The 22,853-nt window shown below is 37.3% G+C and overlaps 1 protein-coding gene across 8 annotated transcripts in view; it reads right to left on the bottom strand.

Annotated features, from left to right (window-relative positions):
- The window catches only part of SENP7 (SUMO specific peptidase 7), a 165,409-nt gene that overhangs the window by 86,784 nt on the left and 55,772 nt on the right, over positions 1–22,853 (bottom strand). For 5 of the 8 annotated variants that reach the window (XM_047876611.1, XM_047876613.1, XM_047876614.1 and 2 more), the window contains one exon: positions 4,427–4,624. The exons of the other annotated variants lie outside the window; for them this stretch is intronic. In XM_047876611.1, the coding sequence (XP_047732567.1) occupies positions 4,427–4,624 (198 nt within the window). The remainder of the gene's footprint in view (positions 1–4,426; positions 4,625–22,853) is intronic. 8 annotated transcript variants of the gene reach the window in all.

Below are 22,853 nucleotides of genomic sequence, written 5' to 3'. Positions count from 1 at the left end.
GCCACAGCCCAAACATCTTTCAACAACCATTTGCAACTCATGTAATTTGGTTACCTTGAAGAAAAAGAGCTCTCTGTAAGAGCCTTCCAGAGTACAAATCCAGGTAGTGGTGATTAAGCTCATAATACCTAAGCTACCTTTTGGTGTACAATTAAATAAGTTAGCAGTGTCATGGAAATTCCATGGCTAGCCGGAATTTCAAAATATTCTAAATTTTCACAAGAAATATATAAAGGTATACATTTCATCCTTCATACTAACTCAATATGGAAGAAAGTGCTAAAAAAAACCTGTCATTTTACAGTCTATCCAATTTTTCCTTAGTATGTAAACAATAACAGTAAGTAAAATAAAATGCCATTTATGGGGCACCTGCATGGCTCAGTTGGTTAAGCGTCTGACTCTTGGTTCAGGTCAGGTCATGATTTCATGGTCCCTGAGATCGAGCCCTGAATGGGGCTCAGTGCTGTCAGCAAAGGATTCTTTCTCTCCCTTTCTTTCTGCCCCTCACCCACTCTCATGCTCTCTCTCTCTCACTCTCTCTCACACAAAATAAACTTTTAAGAAAATGTACTTTCTAAATCAGTTTCTTAAGCTATATAGTGAAAATAATTTTAATTGCTGAGTAACTGTTATTCACAGATTTTCTAAGTTTGCTCCTTTCTTTTACTAAGCTAATTTTTAATGAATAAATTATCACTCAACTAAAATTACACTGGCTGAAAGGTGACAGGAATACTATAGTGTCCCAAAAGTCTTACCATCACAACATCTAAATTGTGTATTTTTTTAAAACTTCAAATATATGTAAATTTAAGAGACAAATGAATAAATGTAATTAGGGATATTCCAAGAACTAGGACCTAACTTTTCTTAATGGAATATGGGTAGTACACTGTCTCCATATTTCTCTAATAATCTCTGGTGCCAACTGATGAAAAGAAGAGAAAGATGGTTTATCTTCTCAAAAGCCTTGTGTTATGTGTCCCACAAGGCTCTTTCCTGCCTAATGATCAAGGTTTATCAATGCCTCAAAGTTATCTCTCAGAAAAATAGATGTGAATCACATGGAAATAAAAACCTACACTAAAATATTGTTTACTTATTTAAAAGAAATTTGTGCATTCCACATACTGCTAGTTTCATATTTCTAAAACTCTTCACCCTTTTCCTCACTATTTAAGAAGACGGATTTGGATTATGTTTTGTTTTTCTTCTCAATATTGTTCAGAAATTAAAATTCTAAATTGTCCTGATATAAAACCCAACAAAATACAAATAAGGGGCACCTGGGTGGCTCAGTCGTTTGAGAATTCAACTTCAGCTCAGGTCATGATCTCAAGGTTCATGAGTTTGAGCCCCACATCAGGCTCTGTGCTGACAACTCAGAGCCTGGAGCCTGCCTTAGATTCTGTGTCTCCCTCTCTCTGCCCCCTCCCCTGCTCTCTTTCTTTCTCCCTCTCTCTCTCAAAAATAAATAAACATTTAAAAAATCTAAAATGCAAATAAAATTTCTAAAAAATGTCATTTTGGGGACTGAATGAGTAATTTTGGTTGACTCAATAGTCGATCTTTTTTTGGGTTTTTTTTTTTTGGTGTTTTGGTTTTTTTTTAATAGTGTACAGTGGGGACAGGGGCAGTGGGAGACAGACAGAATCTTAAGTAGGCTTCACACTCAACTCAGAGCCTGACACGGGGCTCGATCCCAAGACCCTGGGATCATGACCTAAACCAAAATCAACAGTCAGACACTCAACTGACTGAACAACCCAGGGGCCCCTCAACAGTTACACTTTAAGATAAAATTGAAAACCAAAAATAAATTTTTCTCCCTTTCATCTTTCTGAAATAATAAAGTCCTAGCTAAGTAAAATGAAAATAAAACAAAAAGCAAAAGTTAAGCTAAGCCTGAAGAAAGAACAAGCCAGATATTCCAGATTATTCCAGATAGCAAGTAAGTCTCTGAAAGAAAACACTGTCCAAACCGATACCCTAAACTGTTCAGTTCTCCAGTATTCTTATTCTCCAGTATTCTTATTCTCCAGTATTCTTATTTGAAGCTTGTAATATCCCTTTTCCTGGTTGTCACCAAAATTACAGAGCAAATAAATGGTTCTAATGGATGAAAATACATCTTAATCAAAGAGACTGGAGATGTAACTCTGCTGAGAAGCAACCTTCTTTGAATTCAGCAAAAACTGAGCATTTAGTAAGCACCCAGCAATGTGCTAGGTATTAGTATCAGAGTAAAAAATAATAAAATGTAGTCCCTGTAAGCTTCCCTTGTGAAGCTTACTGTCAGGGAGGCAGAAAAACTGAAACTCATAATATAATGTGGTAAGTGTTATGATATATAAACAGGCTGCTTAACAAAGCAAAAAATGAGATTAAATGCAAATGAGGAGGGTGGAATCAAGGAAGCTGTCCCAAAAAGATGGCATATGAGTTCAATGTTAAAGACTAAAAAATACCAGTAAATGGGAAAGGAGAACAGTTTCCAAGATAAGAAAGCAAACAGAATGAGCTCGGAGGTATACAACAGCACTATACATTTACTGAGCTACCACCAGTTTCTTACAGACTAAAGCTCAGTTATGAATGTGTAGACAGGCACAAAGCTAGACAGGCAAAGGTGAGACCATTAAGGACCCTGTATGCTAAAGTGAGGAGTTTGAACTTTATCCTGAAGATTATGTGGAGCCACAGAAAGATGTTAAACTAGAGAGCTAAAAGTAACATCTGCCTTTCCGAACGATTAACTCAACAACAATATAGGGAAATTATTAAGAAGAAAAGGCCATACATGGGAAGCCCAATACTAATAGTAATAAAGGCACAAAGTTATCAGGGCTTGAACTGAGGCAGTGGCAATAAAAGTGGAGAAGAGATCATTTCAAAACTGATTTAGGAGGCAAAAATAACTACACATGAAAAAAGACTGAATATAAAGGGTGAGAAAGAAAGAGTCGTCATATATTCAGACAGGGAGGGGATACAGAAATAGGAATAAGTCTGAGAAGAAAGATAATGCATTCACTTTGGAACAGTTCAATTTAGGACCCCTGGAGATGAGAGAAAAGGTCTCCATTAGCTGGTAATGACAGAAAGGAAAAAAAACACAGACACATACTATAAAAACCAAATTAGAATCTTATTGAGACTTTTAACTTCATACTAAATTTTAATTTCATGAACACATAAGGAAATTCTTCTACTTAACTTTGTTTTTGCCTTTTTTAAGAGGTATCCTCCTTTAAAATTAACATGTAACACTATATCCAGATGTCTTGACAGAGTTCTACTTTTATTTTTTAAATAATTGTGCTGAAAGTTATCAGTTTTGGAGAGCCTAGGTGGCCCAGTCAGTTGAGCATTCGACTTCGGCCCAGCTCATGATCTCGTGGTTCATGAGTTCAAGTCTCATTTTGGGCTCTGTGCTGACAGCTGAGAGCCTGGAGCTTGCTTAGGATTCTATGTCTCCGTCTCTCTCTGCCCCTCTCTAGCTCACGCTCTCTATCTCTATCTCTATCTCTCCCAAAAATAAATAAAACATTTTTTAAAAATTTATCAGTTTTTTTCTGGACTTGGCTTAAAGCACTTATATATTACAGACCATATAACCAAAGCACTACCTAGCTAATGACAAATTTTTCTAATTAAAAGCTAAGTATTTCCATCAAAACATTAAGGGTTAAAACTGTAAGTAGAAACACATTAAAAATATTATGTCACAGATAACAAATTCCCAGAGCTAATTCCCAGTATTTAGCCCCAAATTCTATACACAATTCCTTTAAAAAATATAAAACAAAACTGGTCTTATTTATAAAATTAAACTGCATATTTACTATTAAAAATCTAGGGGTATTATTTTAATATCACCTCACTTATTTAAAAATGCATGTAAAATACAAGAAAACTCAAAGTCAAAAGTGGTAAGGACTATATTAAACACTATTTAATAGATATGTTAAAGATGCAGAAAATAAAAAATGAACTATTAATTCTGTCAACTCTATCAAGGCATAAATAGATAAATATATATATACCTTTATTTTCTCCATCTTTAACATATCTTTCGTAAGTTATTTAATCTAGGTCCTTACCTACCTATATATGTATAAGTATCTTCATTTTATATCATAAATGAATCTATAAAAATATGTGTATGTGAATCAAATTATAAGTTAAATATAATGATAATTGGTTTTAAAAATAATTCTATGTCAACTTAATGAAATGCAAAAATACCATTAACTTTGTAAATTGAGACTGTCAGCTTTATGATTTGCTTTAGAGTGGGGCACACCTGTATATGCAGATTTTCTTAAAAATCATTTCCAACAATCTTAACAATTTTAAGATTATTGGAGTTTTACTACTTCAAATGTGGTAAGTTGAACAAAATCAATACTGAACAACATACCTTTTAGATAAATTAAGGCTTTGGTGAAGAGGTTCTAATTTTTGACATGTCTCTAGGCTGTCAACAGATGTCGAAGGCAATGAGTCTGATTGCACCTTGTTGGCATCACACAAATTAGCATCGTTTCTAGGTAGGATCTTTCTGAATTTTCGTCCTAAATCCGTCCATAGGACATTCGTCAACACAACTTTGAGTTGCCTGTTACACACATAAATAATTAACACATAAAGTACTAAACAGTGTATAATACATGATTAATCACAAACTATACCAAAAGAAAACCTCCAGGAATTCTTAATTTCAGTTCTTGAAGCAATTAACTAGAGCGGTAAATAAGTAAAATATTTGCTTAACCATTCTCAAATGTATATTAAAAAGTAAAGCCTATTTCACTTATATTGGAATTTTCTTCAGAATTCTGTCTAGTATACTATAACTATGGCCACACACACGTATAGCTGTTGAGATTCCTGGTAACCCATCTGCACCTATTTACACTTTTAGTAAAACAATTGTACACATCTGCATATCTCATCACAAAGGCAACCACTTTCTGCAATGTAAATGTATTTTGTTTTAGCATTTGTTAATTTGGAAAGCATTATTAAAACTACAGGTGACACGTGTATCATCTACAGCCTTACTAAAGCTACATAGTCTTAAGTCTTCATAGTCTTAAGATATAGACTTAATTTTACCTCGTTTCTACAAATAGGTCGATTTAAAACATTTATTTTTACTGTACCTATACCCTTTTAATAAGTAAAGCGGATAAATGCAAGCAGCTCCAGCTTTTTGTCTCATTACATTTTGGTCGTTACTCATTCAATAAATCTTTTGCTGGTAATACTTGAAGAGCTATGTTCAGTTCTGGAACCAGAGAATAGTTCTTGCAGTAGTCTGGATAGGCTACCAAGTGGACTTGAGACAGTATCAAATGAGAAATGTCTTAAAGAATTGGAAATGTTTGATCAGAAGAGTGTCTGTTCTATTTTATCTATAAAGCTGTCCTGTAACCAGTTTTAGCGATTTTTTTTTTAATGCTTATTTTATTTTTGAGAGACGAAGGGGAGAGAGAGAGAGAGAGAGAGAGAGAGAGAGCGAGCGCACAAGCGGGGAAGGGGAGAGACAGAGAGAGAGACACAGAATCCGAAGCAAGCTCCAGGCTCTCAGCTGTCAGCACAGAGCCTGACAGGGGGGTTTAAATCCACAAATGTGAGCTCATGACCTGAGCTGAAGTCCGAAGCCTAACTGACCGAGCCACCCAGGCACCCCAAGGGATTGTTTAACAAAAGTAAGACGGTGCTTGGGTAGCTCAGTTGATAAGCATTCAACTCAATTTAGCCTCAGGTCATTATCTCACAGTCTGTGAGTCTAAGCCCTATGTCCTGCTCCACACTGACAGTGCAGAGCCTACTTGGGATTCGCTCTCTCCCTCTGCACTCCCAGCTTGCATGTGCATGCATGTGCTCTCTTTCTCTCAAAATAAATTTATAAACTTTTAAATAAATAAATAAGTCTAAGACTTAAGAAACAGGGGCATCTGGCTGGCTCAGTAGGTGGAACATGCAACTCTTGATCGAGTGGTTATGAGTTTGAGCCCCACATTGGGTATAGAGATTAATTAAAAATAAAATATTTTTTAAAAAAAGAATATTAGGAAACACAAAGCAAAGTGTTCAAATATTTTAAAGATAAAACTGATCTTGGGTGCCTGGCTGGCTTAGTTGGTAAAGCATGCAACTCCTGATTTTTTTTTTTTTGGGGGGGGGGGGGGTCGTCTTAAGTTTAAGCCCCACACTGAGCCAGAACTTACTTTAAAAAAAAATTAAAGGGGCACCTGGGTGGCTCAGTCGGTTAAGGGGCCAACTTCAGCTCAGGTCATGATCTCACAGTTAATGAGTTCAAACCCATACTAGGCTCTCTGCTGTCAGCATAGAGCCCACTTCAGATCCTCTGTTCCTCTCTCTCTCTCTCTCCCTCTGCCTCTCCCACACATATGCACTCTCTCTCCCCTCTCTCTCAAAAATAAACATATAAAAAAATAAAATTAAAAATACATTAAATTAAAAAAATTAAAGAGGGGCACCTGGGTGGCTCAGTCAGTTAAGTGTCCAACTTCAGCTCAGGTCATGATCTTAACGGTTCATGAGTTCGAGCCCATATCTGGCTCACTGCTGTCAGCCCAGAGCCTGCTTCAGAGCTTCTGTCCCCCTCTCTTTCTGCCCCTCCCCCACTCACACTCTCTCTCTCAAAAATAAACATTTTTTTAAGAAATTAAGATAAAATCAATTTCAAAGATATCACTTGTATGCAGCAGCCACTTAAGGCTATCCTTTCAGACCATCTGGAAAAAGGCGGTACAAGTCTTCAGGGGAACCTCCATAAAATACACAGAAACTTCAAATAAATCATACAGAGATAAGTGACATTTCTATGACTAAATAATAGTAATTCATTCTTCATTCAACAAGTACTTATCAAATACCTCCTAGCAAAACAACTGTACTAGCAGAATCTGGAGATACATCGATGAACATCATGGTTATAGTGCCTGCCTTCATGGGGCTCACATTCCAGAGAATTACCCAATTCATTATTTAATTATAATTGTAATAAGTGATATGAAGTTAAAGTACAGATGCTGCACTTCTGAACTAGATCAGGGAAGGTTTTACTGAGAATACGACTTTTGAGCTGAAACCAGACACTATCCAAAGAAACAGGTGGAAAATAAAGAGTGGTCCACAAGTGGGGACAAAATGCAAATGCTCTGGTGTGAGTAAAGCTTGTTGAAGAAAATCAAAGGACTTAGCGGGCTCAAGTGCTTAGCCTGAAGAGGACATGTGTACAAGATCAGTATGGGTAGTTAGGCAGGACCAAAGAACTACATTAATGATTTGAGATTTTATGTCAAAAACAATTGAAACCCACTAGTTTTTACAAGAGAATGATGAGCTCACAGCTGCACTATTGATCTCTTATGAAGAATGAAATGGAAGCACTAAGGGTAAGGGTAATAAAAATGAATTTAGAGATGGAACAGTGACTTTATCGGGGGCAGTTTAGTGGAATGGTGGGAGCAGAAACCAGAATACAATGGGATGAGTAAATGGAAAAATCTGTGTTAAGTTTAAGTGCCTACGGAAGAGGTGAACAGAATAGGAGAGGTTGAAGATACAGAAGACAGTATAATTCACACAGTAAATTTTTTAAGAAATGGTATAATAAGAGCTAATATCTATTGCACATGTACGATATACCAGGCACTATGCTAATGATTTTACAATGATTTACCTTATTTAAACCTCACAAACTACTCTATGAGGTACAATGGTAATTCTTCTGTAATTAAGACCAAGATAGAATGATTTAAACCCAAACTGAAATGAGTGAGTAGTGAAAGTGGGATCCAAAACCATTCACTCTCAACTCTATTGCCAGCACTCTTAACTGCTCCATTGTGCTAGTTTATGATGGAAGAAGAGGCACCCCTTTCCTTCTTCTGGGAAGTAGAAGAAATCAAGATCCCCTTTTCAAAATGATACAAAAGATAAAGGAACAAAGGCTTGAGAAGAGAAAGATCTTAAATCATCATTGTGGAGAGGGGGAACACAAGCTGACTAGAGGAACACAGTAGGATTATCTTGCAGTACAGAAATCCAGTGAGATTAATAGTCATGAATTTATAATGCCACAAATAGACGCTGTTTTGTGATTTTTTTTTCCAGCAATGCTCAGCCTTAGCGTCAGCCCAATGCAAACAAGATAATTAAGTTCACAGGCGATTATTAACTACAGAAGAGAAAGGCACCTTCATAATATTAACTACAGAAGAGAAAGGCACCTTCATAATAGAGCAATCTTAACCAAATGATCAGATGTAGAACCACCAACACAGGGACAAGTAGACACTATGTATCCTCTGATATGATGCAGTAAGCAAATGACATCAGCTATTAAGTATTCTTGACAAAAACGTAATGTGAACCTAATCCATGAGAACAAACCGAGACAAATCATAAAAATCTAGAACACATGACATTATACAAGACAACTGGCCTAAACTCTTCAAAAAAGTAATGACGTGATTTTTAATAAAAGGCACAGACAGGGGCATTGTAAGATTAAGAGCCTACTGAGACTTAATAACCAAAATACATGATGCATAAACTTCAATTTGATCCTAAATTTAAAATTTTTTTAATGTTTATTTATTTTCAAGAGAGAGAGACAGAGTGCGAGTGAGGGAGGGACAGAGAGAGAGGGAGACACAGAATCCTAAGCAGGCTCCAGGCTTCAAGCTATTAGCACACAGCCCAACACAGGGCTCAAACTCACAAACCCTGAGTTCATGACCTGAGCCAAAGTCCGACATTTAACCAACTGAGCCACCCAGGTGCTCCACTAAATTGTAAAAAGTAATAAAATAAAAAACATTTTGGAGACATTTAGGAATTCTGATTGAGTCTAGACTTCATATTCGTTGATAAAATGAGACTACTGTTAATTTTCTTCATAAAATATTACAGCATGGGATGAAAGAATCTCCCTTGTTCTTCGAAAATGCAGGTTGAAGTATTTAGAGGTGAAACTCCATGATGTCTGCAATTTAATTTCAAATGGTTCTGGGAAAAATGTGTATTATATTCCTATCTACATGTGTATATCTGATACACACATACACGCATACAGAGACTGAAAGAAGGCATAACAACTGGTGAATCTAGAAGAAGAATATATATGCATGTTTGTTATGCTCTTGACAAAATAATCCCATGTTTGGAATCCTAAACCAAGAAATGTATGAAATACAGGGAGAAGTTTTATGCACAAAGATATTCATGATGGTATCATTTATAAAAGCAGCAAACTAAAAGTAGCCTGTTTCTACCCAGAAACTACAGAATAGTTAAGTAAGCCAGGATAAATCCACTTAATGAAATGTTACTTATTAATCTCTCAAAATCTTCTACTTTAAATTTTAAGGGTGGTTTACTACCTCTGTGTTTTCTTTTTTCCACTTGTCTTTATTTCTGTTTTCTATACAAAGCAAGTAGTATTCATATGAAAAGAAAGGTCAACTAATTAATTTTTTTAAAGAATGGTCAACAGAGCCTGGGTGGCTCAGATGGTTAAGCATCTGACTTCGACTCAGGTCATGATCTCATGGTTGATGAGTTCGAGTGCTGCACAGGGTGAGCTCCAGCTCCACTTTGGATGAGCTCAAGCCCCTCTTCCGGTGAGCTGGATCCTCACTTTGGGTGAGCATGAGGCCTGCTTCGGGTCAGGTGGAGTCCTGCTTAGGGTGAGCACAAGCCCCACTTCGGGTAAAAAAAAATAAAAAATAAAAAAATAAAACACAAGCCCTGCTTTGGGTGACTCTCTCTCTCTGACTCTCTCTCTCTCTCTCTCTCTGTTGTGTGTGTGTGACCCTGCTGGGATTCTCCCTCTCTCTGCCCTTTGCTCACTTGTACCCTCTCTCTAAAAAAAATAAAAATAAAGGGGCGCCTGGGTGGTGCAGTCGGTTAAGCGTCCGACTTCAGCCAGGTCACAATCTCGCGGTCCGTGAGTTTGAGCCCCGCGTCAGGCTCTGGGCTGATGGCTCAGAGCCTGGAGCCTGTTTCCGATTCTGTGTCTCCCTCTCTCTCTGCCCCTCCCCCATTCATGCTCTGTCTCTCTCTGTCCCAAAAATAAATAAACGTTGAAAAAAAATAAAAATAAAAAAGAATAGTAAATAATTCAGGTTTACCTAGCCAAAAGCTACCAGTTGACTCATAAATATGTTTTTTTACATTTAGGAAATTAGACTATTTCATGTAAAAGATTTTACAAATATACAGTCTAAAATTCCAAATAATAAAAATACTTACAAAATCTTAAGGATATATAAGGTATACTTTTGGTGTAATAGGAAAAATACTGAAAATTAGTAATTTGATAAATTATTTGAAAAATTATTATCCCAATGGTAATTGTAATAATTTTAAATATGAAAATACCCAATGCTGGAAAAAGCCATTTTTCTGTTCACCCAGACCAATTAAAAATTTGTGTTGGAAAATAGCAAACCATTGCCGATTTTACTGATTGTTCTAAAAATGTGACTCTAACTGAAAAAGACAATTTGGATTCTTAGGGAAAAATTTCACATTTATATATTTGGCTTTACTGTAATTTGGCTGACTAGTCGCATGCTAAAGCACAAGTCAGCAATCTTTTTTCCCCATAATATTAAAGTAAAAAATGTTTACGGGGCGCCTGGGTGGCTCAGTCGGTTGAGCATCTGACTTCAGCTCAGGTCATGATCTCAAGGTTCATGAGTTCAAGCCCCGCGTCGGGCTCTGTGCTGATGGCTCAGAGCCTGCAGCCTGCTTCAGATTCTGTGTCTCCCTCTCTCTCTCTCTCTGCCCCTCCCCCACTTGTGCTCTGTCTCTGTCTCTCAAAAATAAATAAATGTAAAAAAAAAATTTTTTTAGGTGAAAAATGTTTAATTTCTACATTCAAATGCTGTAAGATTTCTATAGATACTAGAATAGAAACTTAAGGGTAAGGAACAACATTCAAACCACACAAGACCTAAACTTTGTATTTTGGAAACCACACTTAGGTAGAAATACTATACAAAAGGAAGGAAGGAAGGAAGGAAGGAAGGAAGGAAGGAAGGAAGGAAGGAAAAAAGAAGTCAGGAGACAGGTTCTTCTTTTTTCTTTTCTTTTTTCTTTTAAGAGAGAGAGAGAGAGCATGTGCGAGTGAGCTCAGGAAAGGTGGCAGAGGGAGAGAGAGAATCTTAAGCAGGCTCCACACTCAGCACAGAGTCTGATGCAGGGTTGGATCCCATGTCCCTGGAACCATAACCTAAGCTGAAATCAAGAGTTGGACACTTAACCGACTGAGGTACCCAGGTGCCCCTCCTTTCCTCTCTTTTAAAAGGAACCTGTCAGGGATGCCTGGCTCAGTCGGTTGAGTGTCTGACTCTTGATTCTGGCTCAGGTCATGATGCCCCAGTGGGTTGGAGCTTCGCAGGGGGCTCCACCCTGACAGTGCGGAACCTGCTTGGGATTCTCTCTATCCTTCTCTCTCTCCGCCCCTGTTCCCCCTTCAAAATAAATAAATAAACTTTAAATAAATAAAAAAATTAAAAAATAAAGGAGAGGAAAGGAATTGCAACTGCACAGGCACAAGAGAACTTCTGGGGTAGTTTTCTCTTTTGTCCCTGAATCGTGGTTAAACTTAAGTATATTTGACTTATAAAAGATTTTTAAATTATAATAAGTAACTTATTAAATTGTTTACCTTTTATTCACCTTTTGGCAGGTGTATTACATTTCACAGTAAAAATAAAGAATAGAGAACAGCTAAACAGAGAACTTTATCTAACCCACATTGTATACCATTCTTGCTAAAGTACTTGCCTAGTCTTTTAAGAACTATCCAATTATCTGTTTACAAAATAACCCTAAGATGTCAACCATTATACTACTAATTATTTACAGTTGATCTATGAAAAACATGGGTTTGAACTGTGCAGTTCCACTTATATGAGGATTGTTTTTTGGATAAATACAGTACAGTACTGTAAATGTGTTTTTCCTTTCCTTATGATTTTCTTAATGACATTGTCTGTTCTCAAGCATATTGTACTGTAAGAATACAGTATACAATACATATAGCATACAAAATATGTGTTAACTATTTATGTTATTATTAAATAATCAGCTATTAGTAGTTCAGTTTTTGGAAAGTCGGAAGTTTAATGCAGATGCACCTGGGTGGCTCAGTCAGTTGAGCATCTGACTTTAGCTCCGGTCATGATCTCACAGTTCGTTAGTTCAAGCCCCACATTGGGCTTTGCACTGACAGCTCAGAGCCTGGAGCCTGCTTCAGATTCTGTGTCTCCCTCTCTCTATGTCCCTCCCCTGCTCGCATTCCATCTCTCAAAAATAAATAAACATTAAAATATATATATTAAAAAAAAAAGTTAACTGCAGATTTTCAGCTGAGCCAAGGGTTGGCACCACTAAACCCCAAGTTGTTCAAGGATCAAATGTAATTTCATTTACAAGGGAAATCATCACTGATCTTTGTCTCAAGTCTAAAAAATACCACTCCTAGAAATAAAAAACTATATCTCTTCTAGTGTACTATTTTATTATACATTTAAAAATCTCTAATTGTAGGAAAACTCATAACCACAGCAGGAAAAAATTCAATTTTTTTTTGCCTATGAACAAAACACATATATTAGGTTTTCTTAAAAAGTTCAAATTTAGTTATAATTTTCAACAAAAGCAGTTTATGCAATGAATACATAAATATAAGTTAACTATATAGCTTGGCCAAATAAATTGAGAAATCAGAAAAAATAACCATTGCTCAAAACTTGGGAGTCCTGGAGCACCTGGGTGACTCAGTCAGTTGAGCATGCAACTTCAGCTCAGGTCAAGATCTCACAGTTTTTGAGCCCCCCATTGGGCTCACCACTGTCAGTGCAGAGTTTGCTTTGGATCTTCTGTCCTCCTCTCTCTCTGCCCCTCCCCCGTTCACTCTCTCTCTGTCTCAAACATTAATAAACATTAAAAAAAAAACTTGGAGTCCTGTTTTCTGGTTCTTCCAACTAACCAGAATAAAAGCAGTGCTTTAATTTCTTTTTTCATAATTTAATTGAGAGCATTTCTTGTCCTTCAAAAATAATAGGTGTAGGAAATCAGAATATGTCACCCTAAAATATGTCACTGTGGCGCAAGGATTGTTTTGAACTAAAGACAACCGAGAAACCTCTGTCCGCCTACCACTTGTCTAAATGCAGGCTTAGACTGTTCATTGCTAGAAATTCTTATGAGCTCAGAGATTGAATCTATATAACAAGCCTACACCTTATTTTCATTAGATTTCTCCATATATTTACTTTCCCACAGTTTGCCATCCTTGGGATTCTCAAGCCTTCTCTAAAAATTTATTTAATCTTTGTTAGACACTGCATAAGCCCAAGTTGTAGCTACCCCTTTGGGGTACGCATCATAGAATTTCTCCCTCATATATGCACATTAGATGTGTTAGTAAGCTCTGTCTTTTTCTCTAACAAATCTGTATTTTGTCAGTCTAATATGCAAGGCCTCAGTCAGAGAACCAAGGAGGGTAGAGGAAAACGGTTTTGTCACTACATAGACAAAATATTTCCATTCTTCGTAAGAAAAATACATATGAATGGCTAACATACAAATGAAAAGATCCTGGGTATTATTTTTCTTGTCTTTCTGGTATAAAAAAAAAAAAAAAAAGGTCTCTGTCTTTTAAAAGGGAGAGAGATGGATACACCAAAAATGAAGCAAAAGAAAGAGAAATCAAGGAATCCATCCCATTTACAATTGCACCAAAAAACATAAGATACCTAAAATAAATCTAACCAAAGAGGTGAAAAATCTATACACTGAAAACTATAGAAAGCTTATAAAGAAATTGAAGAAGACACAAAAAAATGGAAAAATATCCCATGCTCCTGGATAGGAAGAACAAATACTGTTAAAATGTTAACACTACCCAAAGCAATCTACATATTCAATGCAATACCTATCAAAATAACATCAGCATTCTTCACAGAGCTGGGACAAACAATCCAAAAATTTATATGGAACCAGAAAAGACCCTGACTAGCCAAAGCAATCCTGAAAAAGAAAACCAAAGCAGGAGACATCACAATTCAGGACTTCAAGATGTATTACAAAGCTGTAATCACCAAGACAGTACAGTACTGGCATAAAAACAGACACTCAGATCAATGGAACAGAACAGAACCCAGAAATGGACCTACAAACGTATGCCCACTAATCTTTGACAAAGCAGGAAAGAATAGTCAATGGAATAAAGACAGTCTCTTCAGCATGTGGTGCTGGGAAAACAGGACAGCGACATGCTGGATGAACCTGGACCACTTTCATACACCATATGAACCTGGACCACTTTCTTACACCATACACAAAAAGAAACTCAAAATGGATGAAAGACCTAAACGTAAGACAGGAAGCCATCAAAATCCTCAAGGAGAAAGCAGGCAAAAACCTCTTTGACCTCAGCTGCACCAACTTCTTTCTAGACATGTCTCCAGAGGCAAGGGAAACAAATTAACTTTTGGGACCTCATCCAAATAAAACTTCTGCACAGCAAAGGAAACAATCAGCAAAACTAAAAGGCAACCAACTGAATGGGAAAAGATATTTGCAAATGACATATTGGACAAAGGGCTAGTATCCAAAATCTATAAAGAATTCACCAAACTACACACCTGAAAAACAAATAATCCACTGTGGAAAACAGTTTGACAGTTCCTGACAAAACTGAAAATGCACTTGCAATGACTCAGCAATCTAGCTCCTAGGTAATTACCCAAAAGAAATGAAAACATGTCCACATAAGCATTTGTAAATGAATATTCACCGCAGCTTTATTCATAGTAGCAAAAAACTGGAAACAACCCAAATGTCCACCAATAGCTGAATGGATTCACCCCATTCAAAACACGTCACCCCAAAATACACCACTCTGGCATATTATTTTGAGCTGAAGCCATCTGAGAAAGAGCAGATGCCAGAAAGACTCTCTGACCTCCCCCTTTCTATCTGAAGGAAAGTCATAAAATTTCCCTTGAGAAAGGTGCCCTTTCTATACCAGGAAGACATTCTTATCACTGCAGACTGGGAGTAGACACCAAAACGGATCTGTACAAATAAACCTACTAAAATAACCCTTATCTTCCATTAGTTTCCCCCATATATTTCTAGTCACTTTCCCACAATTTACTGTGCCTGGAAACATAAACCCTTTTCTTTTGTCTTGTCACTTCACAAATTTATTATTCCTTGTTAAAAAAAATATAGGCTTTCAGGCCTAGCCATGTCTTCAGGTCTCCATTTTTCCTATAAAAGCTCCCATGTGCACTTTTAAAAAATTAAATAATATTTGTATGCTTTTTTTTCCTGTTGCTCTGTCTTGCCAGTTTAAATCACAGGCCCAGCAAAAGAATCTTAGAGGGTAATATGGACAATCTCCAAAACATTGTGCTCAGTGAAAAAAAAAAAACAGACATAAAAGAATACACATACTTTGTTTTCATATATGTCCAACTCTAGAAAGACAAACCTAATCTACAGTGACAGCAGATCAGTGACTAGGATTGGACGAAGGGGGTTGTGGGTTAAGTGGGAAAGGGTACATGAAAAGTCTTTGGGAAAATGGATATTTTTAGATTGTGGTGGTAGTGGTAACATGGGTATACAAATTAGTTAAAATTCATCAAAATATACACATAAAATGTGTGTACTTTATTCTATATAAATTATACATCAATAAAGGTGATTAAAAGTCATTGACAATATGCAAAAACATTTCTATTGCCTTTAAAAAATGAGTCTACCTTATTAGTTTACCTCATCACAGCCAAATTAAATGAATTAAATGACTAACATTTTTATTAATTTATAAAGTATACTTTGTTAAGATTTGGACTGAAAAACTCATGAGTTAGAATAAGTTCAAAGGCTCTAAAGAATAATTATCACTGCAGTATGCCTTAGATGCCACCTTTCTAGTACATGAATTTGTTACCTGGCAACTGGCCAAATGCCTTAGCAAGCACCTTTTAAATAAGAAAGGTACTTAAACCGATTCTTTGAAATTAAAAAAAACTGGCACTTAACACATATACTACAGTGTTTGGACTTTGAGTAAACCACAGTTGAGTGAATAATTTTAATCCATAATCCATATAGTTAACACAGTACACTGCATGCCTCTGCCCTATTCCCCTTTCTTACTGTCAGTCCACTCAGGCTACTTTAATAAAAATACCATAAACCGGATAGATTAACAACAAACAAGTGTTTCTCACAGTTCTGTAGGCTGGGGAGTCCAAGATCAAGACACCAGCAGATGAAATTTGTGGTAAGAGCTTCCTGTTTCACAGGTGGCCATCTTCTCACTGTATCTTCACATGGCAGAAAGGATGAAAGAGCTCTCTGGGGTCTCTTTTATAAGAGACTTTACTAGAGGCTCCACCCTCATGACCAAATCACCTCCCAAAGGCTTCCCATCTCCTAATACATTACATTAGGGATTAGGATTTCAACAAATAGATTTTGGGGCAGACACAACAATTCAATCCATAACACATACTTAATTTCAGCTATACTTCAAGTTTCTTTATCACCTATTGATGATAATCTTTTTTTTTCCTCTGAAGCTGCTCTGAGTAAACATTTCCATCTTATTTTACTTGCCTCCATCAGCAGCTTCATGGACATGCAACCTGTACAGCATACAGAACCCTAGGCTCAAGACCCCATACTTGTTTTAATGCTCTGCCGTTACAATCCTGAAATTCTTAAAAATTTTATCTTTGAACCTGTACTTTGTAAGTGAAATTCATGAAACAATGAAGCATGCACAAGAGCAGAGAAAATATTCATCATATGCATGGTCAAACATTCCTGGCTGTTCCATTCACATATAATATTTGAGATGTCCATGAGGAGAAAATTCTGGTGAATTTACTATGTATGGAAGTTCGATGAAATTCAAAGTGAGAAAAAGGCAGGCAAAGGCACTAAAAGTCCTGAGAGGCCACATTTTTTTCATTCAAACCAGTAAATGGTTCCAAGAGAGAAAGTGGAAAAAAAAGAATGGTATCCTAAGAAACAGAAATGACTAAGGTGCCCTACTGTATCCTTTCTTACTTGTGTTACTTCCCTGTGTTAGTCAACCACTTGTGCTGAAAACGATGACATAGCAGGAAAAGGAATGACAGGGAAACTCTTAGTTCCTTTTACTTTCATTCATTCTTTTACATATCATTATGCAAAGACAGAAAGTGTTGGTAGAATATAGATGTAACAAAAAGTGAAAAGCTAAGTGGGGAGGGGCCAAGATGGAGAAGCAGCATGGAATGTTTTTATTTCTCTTGTCCCTGAAATGCAGCTAGATGAACACCAAAGCATCGTGCACACCTAAAAAATTGATCCAAGGATTAACAAAACACTTTGCACAACTTGAACCACAGAATTCGGCAAGTATGCAACACAGAGAGGGGAAGTGGGGGAGAGAGAAGGCGTGGAGGACAGGGAGCTGTTTTTGCTTGTGGAGTGAGAAGCGACACAGGGGGAAAAGTACAGGAAAAGCACTCCCCCCGAAAGAAGCTGGAGAGAAAGAGAAAGAGTGGAAACACCCATAAGGGACTTAACATGAAAGGGAGAAAGGAAAAAGAACAGGGTTTAAATACCATCAAGACTCTATACACAGGGGAGCATAGATTCTAAAAACTCCACAGCTCGATACGTGGTGGAGCTATGGTGGGAAGGGTGAATACCCAGGAGCAGAGAGTGAAGTCCAAGGGGTCCTCAGGCCACAAGGAGAGAGGTGGTTCTCTAGCTGAGAGGCAATTTGGTAGAGGCTGTGCAGCCTCCCCACAGGCAAAGGTCCCAGAGGACCACAGAGAACAGTCACGTTTGCTGGTGTTGGAACAAGGACATGAAGGGATGGTGAAGCCTGGCACCAGATGTGTGTTGTGATTACCATAATCCTCGAAACACTGCTGCTACATGATTGCATCAACTTTTTCAGGTGTGGGCTAGCACCTGGCCGCAGTCTCTGGGCATCTACAGCATTGCGGTTGAGGGAAGTTCCTGGAGGCAAGCCAGCACCCAACCAATGCTCGCTGAGACTCTCCTCCAGAGAGTCTGAGCAGGTCAAAGCCACAGGGTTCTCAGAGGTGAGGGGATTGGAAATACAGCCCCACCTGAGATAAAACTCGGAAGGGAGGTAACGCCTGGCAGACAGACAGCTTGGACGTGGACAGGTAGAGGTGGGGAGTGGTCAGAAACTGGAGACAAAGGAGGGTGCTTGACTGCCTGTAGGTGAGAGCACAGAGTTCTGGGGTTAGAGACTGGGTAGCTGGGTGATGCTATTTTCACCTCTCCTGCATGCACATACCCACATACACGTGCCACAATGATCCACCCCAGTAAGCAAAGCAGCACCACTTAGAACAAAGCCTGTCCAACTGTGCCAACCATGCTTTGCAGAAATACCACAAGTCTCTCCACCTGCTTACTTTACAGACTATAAAGTGCTTCATAGTTTGACACCTAGGGGAAACTGGATGTAATTTCAATCATATTTCATTTTGTTCACTGGCTCATCTATTCAATTTTTTTTCTTTTTGTATTCTTTAATACAGAAAGAGAAAAACATTTATTTTTATTTTCTGTTTTTATAAAAAAGATTTTTCTTTTATTTTTTCTACACTACTTTTTAATTTTCTAAATTTTTTATTCTATTTTATTCTTGTAATTTCATTTTATTCTATATTATTGTATTCATACTTTTAAATTTACAAACATTTACCTTTTTTTCCTTTTTTTTCCTTTTCTTTTCTTTCCTTTTTTCTCTATTAAATCAAGCTTCTTTTAACAACCAGAACAAAACACATCTAGGATCTAGCATCCATTATTTGGTATTTTTGTGTTGTTTTAAGTTTTTTAATTTTTTTTACTTGATTAATTTTTTTTCTCTCTCCAAAATGACAAAATGAAGGAATTCACCCCAAAAGAAAGAACAGGAAGAAGTAACAGCCAGGGACTTAACACACATACAAGCAAGATGTCTGAACCAGATTTTAGAATCATGACAATAGGAATACTAGCTGGGGTTGAAAACAGATTAGAATCCCTTCTGTGGAGATAAAAGAAGTAAAATCTAGTCAGGATGAAATTAAAAATGCTATAACTGAGTGGCAATCTCGAACGGCTGCCACGGCAGCAAGGATGGATGAAGCAGAGCAGCTGACAGCAATACAGAGGACAAACTTAAGGAGAATGAAGCAGAAAAAAAAAAAAAAAGGGCAGCCTAAGGCAAAAGAACACAATATATGAACTAGAGAACTCAGTGACTCATTAAAAAGAAATAACATCAGAATCATAGGGGTCCCAGAAGATGAAGAGAGAGAGAAGGGGGTAGAAGGTTTATGTGACCAAATCATAGCAGAAAACTTCCCTAACCTGGGGAAAGACACAGACATCAAAATCCAGGATGCACAGAGAACTCCCATTAGATTCAACAAAAACCGACCATCAACAAGGCATACCATAGTCAAATTCACAAAATACTCAGGCAAGGAAAGAATCATGAAAGCAGCAAGGGAAAAAATGTCCTGAACCTACAAGGGAAAACAGATCAGGTTTGCAGCAGACCTATCCACAGAAACTTGGCAGGCCAGAAAAGAGTAGCAGGATAAATTCAATGTGCTGAATTGAAAAAATATGCAACCAAGAATTCTTTATCAAGCAAGGATGTCATTCAAAATAGAGAGATAAAAAGTTTCCCAAACAAAAACTAAAAGAGTTTGTGAACACTAAACGAGCCCTGCAAGAAATTTTAAGGAGGATTCTCTGAGGGGAGAAGAGATGAAACAAAACAAAAAAGTTCAAAAGCAAAAAAGACTTGAAAGGACCAGAGAACACCACCAGAAACTCCAACTCTACAGGCAACACAATGGCAATAAATTTGTATCTTGCAATACCCACTCTAAATGTCAATGGACTAAACGATCCAATCAAAAGACACAGGGTAACAGAATGGATACAAAAACAAGATCCATTGATATGCTGTTTACAGGAGACCCATTTTAGACCCAAAAACACCTTCAGATTCAAAGTTAGGGGATAGGGAACCATCTATCACACTAATGGTTGCTAAAAGAAAGCCAGAGTAAGCATACTTATATCAGACAATCTAGATTTTAAAATTAAGACTGTAACAAGAGATGAAGAAGGGCTTCATATCATAATTTAGGGGTCTATCCACCAAGAAGACCTAACAATTGTACACATTTATGCCCCCCATGTGAAAACACCCAAATATATAAATCTATTAATCACAAACATAAAGAAACTCATTGATAATAATACATAATAGTAGGGGACTTCAACACCCCACTTAACAACAATGGACAGATCATCTAAAAAGAAAATCAACAAGGAAGCAACGGCTTTAATTGACACACTAGATGGGTGGACTTAACAAACATATTCAGAACATTTCATACTAAAGCAGCAGAATGCACATTCTTCTTGAGTGCACATGGAATAGATCACATCCTGGGACACAAATCAGCTCTCAGCAAGTACAAAAAGATCGAGATCATACCTTGTATATTTTCAGACCACAAGGCTATGTAACTTGAAATCAACCACAAGAAAAAATTTGGAAAGACAACAAATACTTGAAGACTAAACAATATCTTCCTAAAGAATGAATGGGCTAACCAAGAAGATTAAAAAGTACATGGAAGCCAATGAAAATGATAACACCAAAGCCCAAAACCTCTGGCACACAGCAAAGGCAGTCATATGAAGTAAGTATATAGCAATCCAAGCCTTCCTAAGAAGGAGGAAAGGTCTCAGATACACAACCTAACCTTATAGCTTAAAGAGATGGAAAAAGAACAGCAAATAAAACCCAAACCAGCAGAAGACAGTGAATAATGAAGATTAGAGCAGAAATCAATGTTATTGAAATCAAAAGAACAGAACAGATCAATGAAACCAGGACCTGGGTCTTTGAAAGAACTAACAAAATTGTTAAACCTCTAGCCAGTTTGATCAAAAAGAAAAAAGAGGGGCGCCTGGGTGGCGCAGTCGGTTAAGTGTCCGACTTCAGCCAGGTCACGATCTCACGGTCCGTGAGTTCGAGCCCCGCGTCGGGCTCTGGGCTGATGGCTCGGAGCCTGGAGCCTGCTTCCGATTCTGTGTCTCCCTCTCTCTCTGCCCCTCACCCGTTCATGCTCTGTCTCTCTCTGTCCCAAAAATAAATAAACGTTGAAAAATATATATATATATTAAAAAAAAAAAAAAGAAAAAAGAAAGCACCCAAATAAACAAAATCAAGAATCAAAGAGGAGAGATCACAAGCAACACAGCAGAAGTATAAACAATAACAAGAGAATATTATAAACAATTATATGCCAATAAATTGGGCAAACTGAAAGAATGGACAAACTCCTAGAAACACATAAACTACCAAAACTGAAACAAGAAATAGAAAATTTGAACATATCCATAACCAGTCAAGAAATTGAATTAGTAATCAAAAATCTCCCAAAACACAAGAGTCTAGGGCCAGATGGCCTTCCAGGTTCTCCTAGAAAATGTGCTTCCAAACATTTAAAGAAAAGTTAACACTGGGGCACCTGGGTAGCTCAGTCAGTTAAGCATCTGACTTCAGCTCAGGTCATGATCTCGTGGTTCATGGGTTCAATCCCCACATTGGGCTCTGTGCTGACAGCTCAGGGCCTGGAGCCTGCATTGGATTCTGTGTCTCCCTCTCTCTCTGCCCCTTCCCTGCTCGTGCTCTCTCTCTCTAAGAATACACACTTAAAATTTTTTAAAGAGTTAACACCTATTCTTTTGAAGCTGTTCCAAAAAATAGAAATGGAAGGAAAACTTCCAAACTCATTCTATGAAGTCAATAGAACCTTGATTCCAAAACCTGACAAAGACCCCACTAAAAAGAAGAACTACATAACAATTTCCCTGATGAACATGCATGCAAAAATCCTCAAGAAGATACTAGCCAACCAGATCCATCAATTACATTAAAAGGATTATTCACCACGACCAAGTGGGATTTTTACCTGGGATGCAGGGCTGGTTCAACATCCGCAAAAAAATCAATGTGATACATCACATCAATAAAAGAAAAGACAGGAACCATATGATCCTCTCAGTAGATGCAGAGAAAACATTTGACAAAATACCACATCCTTCCTTGATAAAAACTCTCAAGAAAGTAGGGATAGAAGGATCATACCTCAAGATCATAAAAGCCATATATGAAAGACCCACTGCTAATATCCTCCTCAGTGGAGAAAAACCGAAAGCTTTCCCCCTAAGGTAAGGAACACAACAGAGATGTCCACTCTCGCCACTGTTATTCAACATAGTGTTGGAAGTCTTAGCCTCAGCAATCAGACAACAAAAAGGAATAAAAGGCATCCAAATCAGCCAGGAGGAGGTCAAATGTTTACTCTTCACAGATAACATGATACTCTATATGGAAAACCCAAAAGATTCTATCAAAAAACTGCTAGAACTGATCCATGAATACAGCAAAGTCACAGGATATAAAAAATCAATGCACAGAAATCGGTTGCATTCCTATACACCAATAATGAAGCAACAGAAAGCAAAATCAAGGAATCCATCCCATTTACAACTGCACCAAAACCCATAAAATACCTAGGAATAAATCTAACCAAAGAGGTGAAAAATCTATACACTGAAAACTACAGAAAGCTTATGAAAGAAACTGAAGATGACACAAAGAAATGAAAAACCATTCCATCCTCATGGATTGGAAGAACAAATATTGTTAAAATGTT

Source organism: Prionailurus viverrinus, chromosome C2, assembly GCF_022837055.1.
Source record: "Prionailurus viverrinus isolate Anna chromosome C2, UM_Priviv_1.0, whole genome shotgun sequence".
In the NCBI taxonomy this organism is placed as follows: Eukaryota; Metazoa; Chordata; class Mammalia; order Carnivora; family Felidae; genus Prionailurus; species Prionailurus viverrinus.
Note: the sequence above shows the minus strand (reverse complement) of the source record. Positions and strands in the feature narration are given on the sequence as shown.